A 16,778-nucleotide genomic window follows, 5' to 3' on the forward strand; every position below is an offset into this window, starting at 1 on the left:
CGAGTTGGTCAGGCTGGTCTCGAACTCCTGACCTCAGGTGATCTGCCCGCCTCAGCCTCCCAGAGTACTGGGATTACAGGCATGAGCCACCATGCCTGGCCACATGTTTTATGTTTGGAATTAAAATGAGACCATGTCTGTGAAAGCACTTTGAGATGCATAATGCACTCTTCCAGTGTTTGTCAAAACATGTTCCCCAGGTCGCAGCATCAGCATCCCCTGGAAGTGATTCTCCAGTCCCATCCCAGGCCCGCTACATTGGAAACTCTGGGGGTAGGGACCAGCAGGCATAATTTTAACAAGCCCTCCAGGTGATTCTGGTGAATACTTAAGTTTGAGAACAATTGCTTGCTTTGCATTAAATAGGAGCTCAGTCCCTGCAGCTTGTGGGAATAAGGCTTTAAATCTCTCCAGTTTTAGCTCTGTGAGTTGGTGCCGAGGAAGCCGGAATGGACTAGTGTCACAAAGCTCAGGCAGGGTGGGTGAGCTCATTTCAAAGGTTTGACGTCTTTTTTGAAGAGCAAGAAAAGGCTGTGTTTGTGTTTGTGTGTGTTAATACCACCATTGCACTGAATTGAGGAGCACATGCTGGGTGTGGCTGAACGTGTTACCAGAAAGCAATATTTTCATTATCTCATGCCTCTCCTGATATGGCAATGCTCCCCTATCTCATTCCCGTGTGTGCTTAGCCAGGAGACTTCCAATCATCAATATTCTGATACATTTCTCCACTGCCTCATTGTGCCCACTTTTTAAAAAAATTACTTTCTAAATAAAAATAAAACACTATTTCTCGATAGACTTAAAGCTTCAGGATTTCCTGGTGGACAATGAAACCTTCTCTGGGTTCCTGTATCACAACCTCTCTCTCCCGAGGTCTACTGTGGACAAGATGCTGAGGGCTGATGTCACTCTCCACAAGGTAAGCTGTTGCCTCCAGCTTCCTCAGTGGGGCCGATGGCGATTACGTTGTTCAACTACTGGAAAGAAATGACTAGACCCTTGTCCTCATAATGGTGGTGAAGGGGAGGGAGGTAGTTCAAATTCAACTTCATCTAATTTTACTTCCCTATTCAGGCAGGAATTGCCAAACCATCCCGGAGTAGAATATGCAACCTGGCGTCATGGGCCAGCTGGTTGAAATAAAATTGATTTCTGGCTTGGCACTTGGCATTTGTGATGACTTCCTCCTACAAGGGATATATTTTGAGTTAAACTTAAAAAATATTCACAGTTCTGAGACAGTAGCCATGTTTGAGGATTATTGATGTGGAGGTGCTCTGTCTATAAAATCGAAGACAGACTTCCGACAGGGTATATTAAGAGACTTTTAAGAATTTCATAAAATCAGGGCCAAACGCAGTGGCTCACGTCTATAATCCTGGAACTTTGTGAGGCCAAGGTGGGTAGATCACCTGAGGCTATGAGTCCAGACCACCCTGGCCAACATAGTGAAACCCCGTCTTTACTAAAAATATAAAAAGTAGCTGGGTGTGGTGGTGGGCACCTGTAATTCCAGCTACTCATGAGGCTGAGGCAGGAGAATCATTTGAACCTGGGAGGTGGAGGTTGCAGTGAGAATCATTTGAACCTGGGAGGCGGAGGCTGCAGTAAGCCAAGATTGTGCCACTGCGCTCCAGCCTAGGCAACAGAGTGAGACTTTCTCAAAAAAAAAAAAAAAAAAAAAAAAAAAAAAAAAAAAAAAAAAAAAAAAAAAAAAAAAAAAAAAAAAAAAAAAAAAAAAAAAAAAAAAAAANAAAAAAAAAAAAAAAAAAAAAAAAAAAAAAAAAAAAAAAAAAAAAAAAAAAAAAAAAAAAAAAAAAAAAAAAAAAAAAAAAAAAAAGAGAAAGAAAAGATAATTTTACAAAACTAGGAAATAATATTAGTGATTATGTTGAATTTTAACTTCAAATTCTAGAAAACTTTCTCTGGCATCATTATTAGACAGCTCTTGTGCAGTGGGTAGCAGACCCAGATTGCATGGTTATTGATTTTTCAGAGACACTTTTTGAGTTTATTCTGTGGCAGAAAGGGGAACTGCTTCCTCCCCTGTCTCATGTCTGTGTACTAGCTTGTCTTTACAATAAGCAGAAGTAGTAGAAATGTTTATGCTTGAAAATAAGCTTTTTGCTTCAGATGATCTAGAATTTTCAAAATTAGAAAAATGTGCTTACTGCTTGCCGTTCTGAAACTAGGAAAATATGCCTTGTGTTTACCAGTTGTGTGGTTGGGAGATGGGCCAAGGGCAGCAGGCTTTTGAAAATAGTTGCATTTAGCATAATTTCCATTGCCCCCTGCCAATTTCATATCTGTTACATCTAATCAGTTTAAAATAAGGGGCATCCTAAGCCTGGAGGTGGTCCTTGGATGGTAATTAGAGTTTCTGTGTTGTCAGTATTCTTTTTTTATTTTTTGAGCATACAATATATTTATTGAAAAAGCCTTGGGATCAATACTTGTGTAAGGAAAGGGAAGGGAACAAAGCATGTTTGGGCAGAGGCAGAAGATGACTTCAACAAAGGCCCCCTGTTGTCACTCGGTTTTTTGTTTTTTTTTTTTTTTTGAGAAGGAGTCTCACTCCGTCACCCAGGCTGGAGTGCAGTGGCACAATCTTGGCTCACCGCAACCTCTGCCTCCTGGGTTCAAGTGGTTCTCCTGCCTCAGTCTCCTGGGTAGCTGGGATTACCTGGCTAATTTTGTATTTTTAGTAGAGATAGGGTTTCATCATGTTGGCTGGCCAGACTGGTCTTGAACTCTTGCCCTCAGGTGATTTGCCCCCACTGGCCTACCAAAGTGCTGGGATTACAGGCGTGAGCCACTGCACCCGGCCTGTTGTCAGTATTCTTAAACACAGACGCTAACTATAGGTTGACAGCCTCGCAGCAAGGACTAAAGGAAGGAGTAGAACTGAGATGTGCTCGAGTATCTATGGCAGTCAGTGAAAACTTAATGGGAATCATGGTCAGCCAAATGCTTCACAGTATTTCAAAAGCTGTATGGGTTTTGAGAGGTCTTTGGTCCATCACTCACTCTAGGTTGTTCTACAAGCATGTCAGCCTGCACCAGTTTAAACTAACAGGGCAGTTAGTAATGGTTTAATAAAGATCCTGCATCATTCATTCATTCATTCATTCATTCATTCAGTAAATACTGGCTGTAATGTTTCAACACTGTGAATGCAAAGTGAGCATTATAAAGAAAGGCTCCTCTTCTTTCAAAGCTTGTGGTCCACTGGACCACATATGAAGAAGAATAGTTTCGGCCCAGAAAGGCAAGTAAGTAAAATATGACCAAGAAGAGGCTCTCTAGTGGGTTTGCTATAAAGAAAAGATAAGACTGACTTAGAACTGGACTATCAGTAAGAAAGCCTGGCTTTCTGGCACTCTGCTCTAGGGCAAGTAAAATGGAGAATTCCAAAATCTGAAATTATTAGAACATAGTTCTGTGTCTTAGTTAAATACCTATACTTACAGATAAGTAGCATAAATGCTTTCCCCCCATATTTTAGCCCAATCCTACTTAAAGACAATGTAAATTGCAAAATAGTGAGGATGTTGTTCCTCTAATAAAATTGGTTCCAGGAATTCAGATTCTGGATTCCTGTTTGCCAAATCATGTGTCCTACTCTTGAGAAAACGAGTTGGACTCTGGATTTTTTTTTTTTTTGTAAGAGGGAAAAGAGTGTGGGAGACATTGAGTTAATGCAACCTGCACGTTCTAAATGTTCTGTCAATGTGCCTTGTGGTTTGATACATTCTGCGGTTCAGTAAAGAGACCTGATGCCTTGACTATTTGTACTGGTACCTGTTTTAAGATCTTCAAAGCTGTATTGATGTGAAGTTCTCCAGAAGACTTCAAGCACCCAGCTTCCGATCTTTGTAATTCTGCTGTAATTGTCTCTCTTTGCATGAAATGCTTCCAGGTATTTTTGCAAGGCTACCAGTTACATTTGACCAGTCTGTGCAATGGGTCAAAATTACAAGAGATGATTCAACTTGGTGACCAAGAAGCTGCCGAGCTTTGTGGCCTACCAAGGGAGAAGCTAGCTGCAGCAGAGCGAGTACTTCGTTCCAACATGGACATCCTGAAGCCGATCCTGGTGAGTAGACTTGCTCAGGGGAGAAACTTCAAGCACTCATGCTTTCGGAATGTGAGGTTTCTCCTTGGACAACATGACTTTGTTTTTGTAGAAAAGTACGGCTGGCTGGGAGTTTGTGATATCACTTAGTTCAGTGGTATTCTAAGTGTTCCTAGTGTTCTTTCAGACTTTTGGGCCATCTCCCAAAGCATGAATGGGAAGAATAAGCTGGGTGTGGCTGAGTTTAAGCCAAATGTTTTTTTGTGCTTATTTCAATCAGAGAAGACCTACTTTTTAATGTTTTTAATAGTATAATACTAAGCAAGAGTTCATCAACACTATAATACTAATATTATAATACTAAGCAAGAATAAAGAGTTCTTCAGATTAAAAAGAAAAGTCTTGACACCATTAATAGGAGCATGGATATCAATTCATGTTTAAAAATCCATCATAAAGGTGACATTGTGAGCTGTCACAGTTGGGAGGCCCTGGAATTAGATGAGGCTGCACTAATTAGCCTAATTACTAATAAAATTGCAAAGTAAAATTCCGACAAAGTTTTTCCAGCCTTGGAATCAATAGTTCAGAGAAGCAGTCTATGAGAATTCCCATACATTCTTAACCAAAGAATGCGGGTGAGCCTGACCGATTTGGTTATTAGAGTGTTGTATAGAGTTCCAGAACAACTATGTCTCTAGGTTTTCTGAGAGCTCTGGTGAAATTCCTCTCTCTACTCCAAATATCATCATTTAATATCCAGGATTCTGGTTTTCTACTCACAAATATAGTATTCTGATTTGGCAGTAGATACTCTTAAAACCAGGGAAAGATCCCTGGAGGAAGGATGTATCTGGAAAGAGATGTTCCTTTTTATAATAAAATGGAATTGTAATGCTCTTAGACTTTGTGTGGTGTGAATTCTTTATAGAGAGTTGGAAACTAGGAATATTCAGTTTCTGGACCCTGTACCCAGATTGTACCCTAGAATGTGACCTTAGAAACACACCTCAAGGTTCATACCTATCAAAAAGTTCTTGTATTGACTGGGCATGTCGCCTGTAATCCCAGCACTTTGGGAGGCTGAGGTGGGTCACCTGAGGTCAGGAGTTCAAGATCAGCCTGGCCAACATGGTGAAACCTCATTTCTACAAAAATACAAAAATTAGTCAGGCATGATGGTAGGTGTCCGTAATTCCAGCTACTTGGGAGGCTGAGGCAGGAGAATCGCATGAGCCCAGGAGGCAGAGGTTACAGTGGGCTGAGATCCATCTCACTGTGTTGCCCAGGCTGGAATGAAGTGACGGGATCTCAGCTTATTGCAACCTTCGCCTCTTGGGCTCAAGCAATTCTCATGCCTCAGTCTCCCGAGTAGCTGGGACTACAGGCGCCTGCCACCATGCCCAGTTACCTTTTCTATTTTTAGTAGAGATGGGGTTTTACCATGTTGCCTAGCTGGTCTGGAACTGTTGAGCTCAAGTGATCCGCCCAAATTGGCCTCCAAAGTGCTGGGAATTAAAGGCATGAGTCACTGTGCCTGGCCCCATGTTGTAATTTAAAGTAAGATATATTTCTCTATGGGGATCTTTGCAACCTGAAGTAACTGGCTTAAAAAGTTAGAGAAGCTGACTTGTGCAGACATTTGCAGTCTGTTGGTCTTTTTTGTGATATGAGACGTAGAGAGTGAAAGGTTATTACAAATGACACAAAAATTTATTACAAAACCATTTCCTTGGACTGTTTTGGGCTGCTTTACAAGACAGAAGTGCTCCCCCTTTCAGTTAAAATGACTGAAATTTTGGGGGAAAAACCGGGTGTTTTTAGACGACATAGTAATTTGTTCTGGTGCTGTACCCATTCATTCCATTCATTTCGGTTTACTCATTAAACACTTACTGTGTACACAACCTGGTAAAATCCCTCTACTCACATACTGTCTGAATTACACTCAAAGTAGAATGAGGGATTAGCCCTCATCATCTGACAATTAACAGCTCAGGTTTCAGCTTGACAGTATCTCTCTGGCAGGATTAGCAGCATGAGGGAGTGCAGGGAAATGCACCTTCAGAACTGTCAGCCACACTGCCTCCCCTCCTGCTATGTCGTGGTAGTCCCTTGTGGATCCATTGGTCTATGACCAGGTGTTGATTAAGTTGGCTTCTTTTTTTTTTTTTTCCACAATGAAAGAAATCTTTATCTCTTCTCCCCCCAAAAAATTTTCCATGGAATATTTTGTGGATTAAGTTGGCTTCTACCAGGTGCTCTCTGCACATCTCTTTGGTTTGTGGAGTATCTGGGTTCTGCCCCTGCCCCTCTGCTGTTACCAAGAGACCTCTCTTCAAAATGGGCCTCTTAAATTAGAATGTAATGAGTGATCAGGACTGTTTTGTATAAAGATGATTTTTGAGGAAGCCTTTGGGATGAAATGACTCCCAAACATTTTGAAATGTGACTCTTACTTATTGAATGAAGCAGGGCCTTAATTGGAGTGTTGGGACTGATATTCCCTTTGCATTAAGCAGCCTTTTTCTGTTGCTGCTTGGTTGAAATTTCAATATTTGTGATGGTGGGTGGATGTGACGTGTGTTGACATTGCACATGGACACTTAACGGCACCAAGAACTGTAGCAGTAGCAGCAGCCAGATGCCAGGCCCAACATCACGGGGAGAGAAACTGTTCTTTCCATATGTGCTTCTGTACCCAAAGTGGAATTACACAAGACACATATTTTGAAACATTTCTTCTTCTTGTGTGTGTGTGTGTGTGTGTGTGTGTGTGGGTGTTTCCCTGTTTCCAGCCAAGGATATTGTGACTTTCTCCTGGGCCTCTTTCAGAATCTGGGAGAACTCTGGAAAGCAGTATTGTGGCAACATGGGGAAAATGTGGCACCGTGGAGGGCCGGCTGGATCTGGGTTTGAATACTGCATTTGAGTATTTTACCAGCATTGATGTTGGATAAATTATTTGGTCCCCGTAAGCCTCAGTTTTCTCCTCTTCAACATATAATTTGTTCAACTCTTTGTTGTGATTATTGGTTATACATACGAAGAGCATGGCACATAATAGGTACTCAATAAATACAAGTTGATAATTTAATTGACATAAGTAATAGAAATTATGTCCTTGAAAACAATTGCTGTCATGATAGAAGTTTTCAGCCAGGCACAGTGGGTGACACTTGTAATCCCAGCACTTTAGGGGGCCGGGGTGAGTGGGTCACTTGAGGACAGGAGTTCAAGACTAGCCTGGCCAACATGCCAAACTCCTCTCTACTAAAAATACAAAAATCTGCCGGGTGTCGTGGTGCACACCTGTAAACCCAGCTACTCAAGAGGCTGAGGCATGAGAATCACTTGAGCCTGGGAGATGGAGTTTGCAGTGAGCTGAGATCGTGCCACTGTATTTCAGACTGGCCCCTGGTGACAGACCGAGACTCTGTCTCAAATAAATAAATAAAATAAAATAAAATAAAAAGTTAAAACAATGAAAAAATACAAGTTTTCTTCTGTAGATCACTGTGAGAATTCAGACCAAGCAAAGTGGTCCTGGCGAATATTTCAGCGAAAGACTGCATTCTTGTTCAGATATCGTCAAGGCCTTTCACCCAAAGATTCTTTTTTTATGCCTTAGTCTATGCCTTGTGTAAAAAGTAATACTGGATGTCAGAATGCTGTTGTGTTTTTAAAGTTCCCTGGGATTAAGAGCAGTTTCCATTAGGTGTTGTCTTTTACTTACAAACCTATGCATTGAGCAATATTTATTGAGTGCCTATTATGTGTCAGATATTTTCTAGGCGCTGGACTGAACTCAAAAGATGGCCTTTTGATGCGTACAAAGGTGGGTGGATAGATGAAGTATTTTCTGTGGGAGGAATGCACTTAGTCATGAGGGAGACTTGTTAGGGAGTGCTCATTGTATTTGTACTGTTGAGATAACAACTTCTAGGAGGAGCTCAGGGCCACCTGGCAGGGGCTTCTCTTGTCTTGCTGCTCAGCAAGGTGCATTTGGCCATAGTGTGTGCTGGGCAGATGAACTTTTCCTAACTTTCCCTTGGAGCGAGCACAGGGCCACTCTCCTGTCCCACAGAAACCTCCAATCTGTTTTGGACTGCAGGAAGGAGCCATCGTAGTGGACCAGCAAATTTTGGCCAGAGAGATTGATTTGCTCCTGTTGTCAACGTCCTCGCTGATTGTACTGGCGTTTTTTTATTGCTACTATAACCAGTCACCATATACTTAGCAGTTTAAAACCACATACATTTATTATTTCATAAGGCCAGAAGTCTGGATATAGCAGAGCTTACCTAGGTCTACTCTTAAGAGTCTCACAGGGCTGATATCGAGGTGTTTGTGTGGGCTGTGTCTTTTTTGGGGGGGATCTTTTTGGTGGGCTCTGAAGATGAATCTGCCTTGGAGCTCATCCAAGATATCAGCTGAATTCAGTTCCTTGCAGTTGTAGGACTGAAATTTCCTTGCTGGCTGTCAGCAGGGGCTGGTCTTTGTTCCTAAAGGTTGCCATCATTCCTTCTTTTTATTATTACTGTTATATTTTAAGTTCTGGGGTACATGTGCAGAACGTGCATGTTTGTTACATAGATATACACGTAGCATGGTGGTTTGCGGCATCCTGGCCCTCTGCTTCTGCCCCCTCATCTACATTAGGTATTTCTCCTAATGCTATTCCCCCTAGCCCCCATCCCCCAACAGGCCCTGGTGTGTGATGGTCCCCTCCCTGTGTCCATGTGTTCTCATTGTTTAACTCCCACTTATGAATGAGAACATGTGGTGTTTGGTTTTCTGTTCTTGTGTTAGTTTGCTGAGAATGATGGTTTCTGGCTTCATCCATGTCCCTGTAAAGGACATGAACTCATCGTTTTTTATGGCTGCATAGTATTCCACAGTGTATATGTACTGCATTTTCTTTATCCAGTCTATGATTGATGGGCATTTGAGTTGGTTCCAAGTCTTTGCTATTATGAACAGTGCTGCAGTAAACATGTGTGTACATGTGTCTTTATAATAGAATGAGTTATAATCCTTTGGGTGTATACCCAGTATTGGGATTGCTGGGTCAAATGGTATTTCTAGTTCTAGATCCTTGAGGAATTGCCACACTGTCTTCCACAGTGGTTGCACTAATTTACACTCCCACCAACAGTGTAAAAGTGTTCCTGTTTCTCCACATCCTCTCCAGCATCTTGCCATCATTCCCTCTTATGCTTTTCGTGTGGCCTCTCTCCTGCAAGTGGGTTGAGTATCTCTCACACTTTAAATCTCTGATGCCCCCTTCTGTCACATCTCTCTGTCTCTAGTCAGAGAAGGTTCTTGACTTTTAAGGGCTCAGGTGATTAGTTTGGGCCTATTCACATAATCCAGGATAATCTAGGTTCATAACTTTACTTACGTCTACATAGTGCATTTGCCATGAAATGTGCGTATTCACAGACTCCAGGATTGGGGTGTGGACATCTTGGGGTGAGGGGCGGCATTCAGCCTGCTACAGCTCTCTTGATTGGAAGGAATAATTGATCATGTATTTGAAGTGTTCCCACAGTGCCCTTGGCTTTTATTGACCCCTCTGCAGCTCTCTGCTTTTTCTTGCCCATATTCTGAAAGTGACTCTAAAGCATGATAAGCATTACCTATTAGGGTTTTTAATGTACAAGCCATACAGAGATGACTTTGCGAGCAGAGCATCTCTGAACAAGGTATGAGACATTCATAAAAGAAAATCCATCAAATGTTTATTGTATGTCTGCTTTATACCAGCACTGAAGGCACTGAAGTTCAACCACAAACAAGACAGATGCAATGCACTTGGAGCTTTCATTCTAGCCGGCATTGAGAACCAGCCTTAAGGCTGAGACTGGGACTTTGAGGAATTCTTTGTAGGTCCTGGGTCTGCAGAGTGAGAGTTGTCCCCTCATCCCAGTTCCCCTGATGATCTCTCCACTAGCTCCCTGACAGCAGCCTTTGCCAACACAGACACTGTGGACCGTAGTGGGAGGAATGTGGGATTGAATGAGTTGAATGGGCTCTGTCCCTGGCTCACCATTGCCTCAGTGATGTGAAAATGGTGTCTGATCCTTGAGCTTGGAAGGCCAGGCGTGCAGATTTATCTCCGCCTCAATAGCGTGGAGAAAAAAGGAAGTTATTTTTGTGGAGCCAGTGGTTTCACAGAAACTGTTCACATGTCTTCCAGTGCGCCCAACACATTCCCACCAAGGTGGAACTTGGTTCATGAGAGAAAGAAGGTAATGTGCGGGGGCCCCGAGGTTCCCAGCGGGCAAGTCGTCTCACAGCTGGGCTGAGTATAGATAGAAGGAGCAGATGGATAAGGAGTGAACAAAGTCATGCTTGTCTTGAGGGGTCTTTATTTAGTCTGCAAGGATCCAGAATACAGATGGGGCTTGTTATCTTCTGCCTCATGGCTTTTTAGAGCAAGATACTGCAGCTTGTTTCATGCTGTCCTTAAAGCGTCTGTGTGGGTTTTTGCAGGAGAGAACACTTGGTCTTTGTGTCTTCCTGTGTGGAACCCAGACTTTTGTTAGAAAGTATCAGATTTTGTTTGGCTTTGTGTGATTGTACTGCCCACCAGTTTACTTGCTTTCTCCCAGCAAGGAGCCACAATCCTCATGGTTTGGTATTCAGTGGAATGACACACTGTGTAGATTTATGCTTCAGACTCTCTGTTCACCTAATTCTTAAGGAAAAGAGCACTAGCTGGTAGATACGGCAGTGTGTTAATATGACTACTCAACTCCATCTGTACAGATATTTTCACCTTAGCTATACTATTTCTTCCTTGAAAATTATTGCCATATCTAAGATACAGGTTTAATTTTTTCCCCCTGAATTATGTGGTAGTAGATGTATTTAACTATATTTAGAAACAGCAAAAAGTAAAGGGGTGGAATGCATTAAACACGTCTAATTTAAAAGCTAATAATTGTTGAATTATTTTTTAAAAGATTAGAACGTTCCTCAGAAATTTAGTTTTATAATTTCCTACTTCAATAAAAAATATTAAAATGTTTCCCAGAAGAAATCTTTACTGTCAAATAAATCACTGGAAAGAGTTAGTGATTACTTCTGCGTGGTGGTAGTCTTTGATTTGTGGTTTACTTGTTTTCAGTTTGAACTAAAACATACTAATTCCAGCCTGAGTTGGATTTTACATATGGGTAAAGTAAAGTAGATATTTATGTCTACTTTATGAAGATATTTAAGGGACATTTGAAATGTTTCAGTGAACACATTGCAACATGCATTCCCAGGACGAAAACAGAATCATGTATTGTGTTGAAAATACCATTCCAATATATGTATACCCACATCTCATTTTATTTAGTCATAGAATTCCTGAAAAATTTGATGTAGATGTGGTTTTTAGTAATTGAAAATATTTTCAGTTGCATTTTAATTGCACAGATGTGTTTTCTACTTCTGTTTAGCTGTGATTCCTAACGCACTGGTAATGTTATCTTCCAGTCTTCATTTTATGTAGTGATAATGGATTAACAAACACATTCATTCATTTAGTAAACATTTATTAAGCCCTAATCAGTGCCATGCTCTGGGCCAGGGAGGCAATCAAGTGCAAGGTCTAGCCCTCTCTGTTTCTGTCCTGGTTGGGGAATGGGTGGGACAGACCAGGAAAGGAGCAGCTGCTGTGTAGAGCAGGAGATGCTCTGCTGGGTGCGATGCAGGCCCTGATGGGCCCTCCTACTGCTGTCTTTCCAGTCAGGAAAGAAGCATCCTCTAAGGAAGGACCTAAAGAACGGATGTCAGCCAGGTAAAGAATAGGGAGTAGAGTGTTCCAGGTAGAGGACATAGTATGTGCATTGGTCCAGAGTGGAGAGGGAAGAGAAGGTGGCATTTAGGGGAACTGTATCTGATGGAGACAGTTCAGCATGGAGCAGATACAGCTGTGGGGAGTTTGATGGGAGAAGGAAAAATGAGATGATGCTGCAGAGGCAGGCAAAGGTCGGCTGAGGCAGGTCTGTCTTCATGAGCCATGTGAGGACACAGGGCCTCATTCTCAGAGCAAGGGGAGCCATTAAAGGCTCCACAGACTGAGTGACTTGATGAGGTGAATGCAAAACAGCATTTCTGTGAATGTGAATGACCTTTGGAGCGGAACTCACATTAGTCCATCTCTCATCCTACTCACGTGCTTCTCCCTTCCTTTTCGTTTTTCTTCTAGAAACACTTACTGGGTGGCTAATTGTTACATGCCCAGAACTGTGCTAGATATACTGAGATGAAATAAGACACCATCTCAAAGATTAAAGCCAAAGCTTACAGCCTTTAAAGTTTTTTTCAGCCCTTCTTGACTTAAGTCATAAGCTCATGAGGATGGAAAGAATATAATAAAGCCATCTCTTAGACCCGGAAAGAATGTGGCACAACAACCTTTGTCTTTCTGGTGTCAGTGTCGCAGAATATCATGCTTTTAGGAAACATTGTATGTTTTGATTAACACATTTTGCAGAAGTGGGTGGGAGCTCTTGAGTAATACAGTAAGCATTTGCACATTCTTCCTCTAATGACATTACAGTATTAAGTTATGACCTAAAAATATTGACTCATACATGAATTCCTGTTAGCTTAACTCAGAAAGTATAGTCCCTCACTAAAGGTTTTATTTTTTTTCTTTTTCCCATTTCCTTTACTTTATATGAGAAAGTCGCTTGCCTCCTGGGTGCAGTGGAGACCTATATGAGATCATAGCCAAGGGAATGTTTTTGGTTAGAAAAATAATAGTAGGAATTCCAAGCTGTGAATTGTTTACTGAAGCTCTTTGGAAATAGGATTTGGCAAGCTTTGTCTGCCTTCATCAAGTAAGCATGAGCAGAAGAGCACAGTTAATAGGCATAGACACATGATTCTTGGACTATATTTTATGTTCTAGCTTCAAGGCATGAATTCTTTCCTGGGGTTAATTGTATTCAAGGAAGTTATCTGTCTGTTAGATCTTATATGTGCTCAGGCCAACATAGATTCTTTACCTTTGTTCCTGCCCAACGGTCCTCCCTCTTTTATCTTTTCACTGAATTAAAAAGAAAGTTATGGAATAGTTTCAACATGAAAATAGGTACAGAGAATAACATAAAGAACACTCCTGGCTGGGCGTGGTGGCCCATGCCTGCAGTCCCAACACTTCGGGAGTCCGAGGTGGGTGGATCACTTGAGATCAGGAGTTGGAGACCAGCCTGGTCAACATGGTGAAACCCTGTCTCTACTAAAAATACAAAAACTAGCCATGCATGGTGGCGTGCGTCTGTAATCCCAGCTATTCTGGAGTGGCAGAAGAACTGCTTGAACCCGAGAGGCAGAGGTTGCAGTGAGCCGAGATCGCACCACTGCACTGCAGTGACAGAGTGAGATTCTGTCTCAAAAAAAAAAAAAAAAAAGAACACTGCTGTACCATCATCCATCATTTTGCCGTGCTGACTTCTGGTTCTTTTTAAGAAATAAAACATTACAGGTACAGCTGATGCCACCTGTGTTTCCCTCGCTCTTTTTTCAGAGATAACTCCTGTCTTGCAGTTGGATGTTTTTATCCTCTATATCATGTATACTTACATCCTGTGAATAACAATATTCGGTACTGGCCTGAGTGTGCGCACATTGTGTAAGTGTGCATATTGACCTGCCACTTCATTCGGGGATTATGTTCTTGAGATTTATCAATGTTGATACATGTGGAATCTGGTTAATTTTAGCCGTAATATTCTATTTTTATACTGAACTTTTAAAAACCTGTGCTTCTAGTCTTTGGCTTATTTTTTCAGGTTATGGGATGTTTAGATGCACAGAAAAGTAAAATTAAGTCATAAGCAAAATATCCAGACTAATCCAAGCCTTAAACTTGATGCAGAATTTGCATGGTGTGTGTTTTGCTAACCCTGTGATGTCAACCCAGGCTTGCTGTGTAACTCCAGCCAGTATTCTTTTGAAAATAGAAATTTGTTTGTATCGACTACAGGTTTCCAATATTGTTGGTGAATACAGAGCACTTAATCTCAAACAAGGAACTAGTTTAAAAAGGATTCTAACAATGGCATTGACTGTTCTACCTTACTACTTACAGATGGGTTCAGCCAATGTTTCTGCTAGAAACCAAATCCAAAAACAGTCAAGTTAAACAAGCAAACAAACCCAAAGGACAGGCTACTGATAAGAAGGTCATTTCATAAGATACGGCATCGAATTGGTGTCTGCTAATGTAAAGGTCTGTTGGCCACAGCAAATTTAACATGGACCTATGTTTACATCTGTGGTCAACTACATTCCTGGGTTAAACCGTCATGCTGTGGGCTCAGCTGTGTGTCTGGAGTTTTGCTGAAGTGTGGAGCTTTTGAAACAACAAGAATAAGCTTGCTCCAGAGTTAGGACATTTAAACTAAAAATCCTAAAGGAAAAACTGTTGCCCATGAAGATGTAAATTTATTCAGATTGAGAAGACATATTATAAAAACAACAGACCCATTCACTGATTTATATCCTTCAGGGGACAAATGACTGGTAATGGTGATAATGGGTGAACATTGGGTCAGGTTTTTAGAAACATCTGTACTTTGGTGACTGCTGTACCTAATTGGTGTGACAAACCTGGCTCCCCATGTGTTTGGCACCATCTTGGAGCCTACTCAAAGCCAGGTGAACTGAGTGGCCTTTTCACTGCTTCAGAGTCTGAAGCAGGTAGGAGGATGTGGACCAGACATGGAATGCACCACCAAGCACGTTGGCGCAAAGTATAGTGAGAAGGGAGGCTTTGTGAACATGGTGCTGGTTCTCAAACAGTGTACTAAAGAATCTGCTGAGGGTATCACACTCTTAAACTTCTCATTCAGTAGGTATCAGGTGGCTGAGAATCTGCATTTTGTTTCGTTGTTTTTTTCCCTGAGACCGAGTCTCACTCTGTTGCCCAGGCTGGAGGGCATTGGCGCAATCTTGGCTCATTGCAGCCTTCACCTCCCAAGTTCAAGCAATTTTCCTGCCTCAGCCTCCCTAGTAACTGGGATTACAAGCATGTGCCACCACACCTGGATAATTTCTGTATTTTTAGTAGAGAGGGGGTTTTGCCATGTTGGCCAGGCTAGTCTTGAACTCCTGACCTCAGGTGATTCACCTGATTCAGCCTCCCAAAGTGCTGGGATTACAGGTGTCAGCCACTGTGCTTGGCCTGAATCTGCATATTTAACCAACACCACAGGTGGTTCTGATACAGTAGCTCCCCAGATCTCACTGTGTTGGTGAGTCCTGGTCATTCACAACTCTGCCATGATTTTGGTCATATTCAGTGCAGCTGGTACCATTTTTAGTTAATATTTTCTTGAAATAAAGTCAGTTCTTTTGAATGATTAAATTTACAAGGGAAACTATACCTTTGCTGTAAAAACATCACCTGCTTTAAAGAGAAGGTACATAATAAATATACATTAAGATAAAGATGTATATGTCTGTGTGTGTGCACATATAAGTATGCACATACACATCATAGCTACTGATGAATTTTCCTTTAGATTTTTCAATTTGAATGTCAACTTTAAGGCCAATTAATATGTGTAAGATATATGTGTGTATATAGGTTTATACATACAGACATATACATAAATACATGCAAGGATGCATGACGTATATCTACATACAAACAATTATGCATATAATGTATATTTAATTCACTTAGTATTATCTTTTATTTTGCAGTTTAGCAAACACTCAGTACAAGCAAAGGATTAGACGGGGAGAAAGGTATTTTATCCCCAGCCTTTCAGGAATTAGGATGAGGATGTCTTCATCTGGCAGTGAGGTGTAATTATGCTATTAGAAATAGCTGGCCGGGTGTGGTGGTTCAACTGTAATCCCAGCACTTTGGGTGGCCAAGGCGGGCAAATCACAAAGTCAGGAGTTTGAGACCAGCCTGGCCAACATGGTGAGACCGCCCCCCAACCATCTCTACTAAAAAGTACAAAAATTAGGGGGGCGTGGTGGCAGGCGCCTGTAGTCCCAGCTACTTGGAAGGCTGAGGCAGGAGAATCGCTTGAGCCAGGGAGGTGGAGGTTGCAATGAGCCGAGATTGCACCACTGCACTCCAGCCTGGGTGAAAAAGTGAGAATCTGTCTGAAAAAAAAAAAAATAGAAAAGAAAAGAAATAGATGGTGGAATGTGGCTGATGTGCTGTGTGATGATAGCTGTAGCTCTCTGCCTAGCAGAGGAAGGACATTCTGATAGGCGAAAAAGTTCAAGACCTTGCCAAGAAACAGAGAAAGGATATTTGTCTTTTTAAGAACTTGAAAACCCTGTTTGTAGACAAGAGCCCTCCAGTTTTGGCAGTAAACTTTCAGGTAAGGGAAGAAAAAGGCAGGGGATGGCATTATTGACAGTTGTGAGGACTTATCATGTGCCAGGCGCTGTGCGAGGGGCTTTGTACATATCTTCTAGTTTTAGTGCTCATAAAAACTCTGTGGTCTGGGCACAGCATTTTAAACTTTGCTGTATCATGGAGAAAATGGAAGGATGGGGAATTCGAGTCATTTGCTCAGGGTTCTGTAGCTACCTGAGGTTCCCATGTCTGCAGAATTGGGGCACAGGGTGGTGGGGGAGAGTGAGTCACAAGAATCCTAAGAATCTTATTTCCATTCAGTCTTTATAAAAGAAGTGGATTAACTACCACATTTTACGTTTTTACTTA

The 16,778-nt window shown here is 41.7% G+C and overlaps 1 protein-coding gene across 2 annotated transcripts in view; it reads left to right on the plus strand.

The window, feature by feature from the left end:
• ABCA1 (ATP binding cassette subfamily A member 1) overlaps window positions 1-16,778 on the plus strand; it is a 154,841-nt gene that overhangs the window by 66,261 nt on the left and 71,802 nt on the right. For both annotated transcript variants that reach the window (XM_017527761.2, XM_017527759.2), the window contains exons 6-7: window positions 801-922; window positions 3,923-4,099. In XM_017527761.2, the coding sequence (XP_017383250.1) occupies window positions 801-922; window positions 3,923-4,099 (299 nt within the window). The remainder of the gene's footprint in view (window positions 1-800; window positions 923-3,922; window positions 4,100-16,778) is intronic.

Source organism: Cebus imitator, unplaced genomic scaffold, assembly GCF_001604975.1.
Source record: "Cebus imitator isolate Cc_AM_T3 unplaced genomic scaffold, Cebus_imitator-1.0 Scaffold51, whole genome shotgun sequence".
Classification (NCBI taxonomy): Eukaryota; Metazoa; Chordata; class Mammalia; order Primates; family Cebidae; genus Cebus; species Cebus imitator.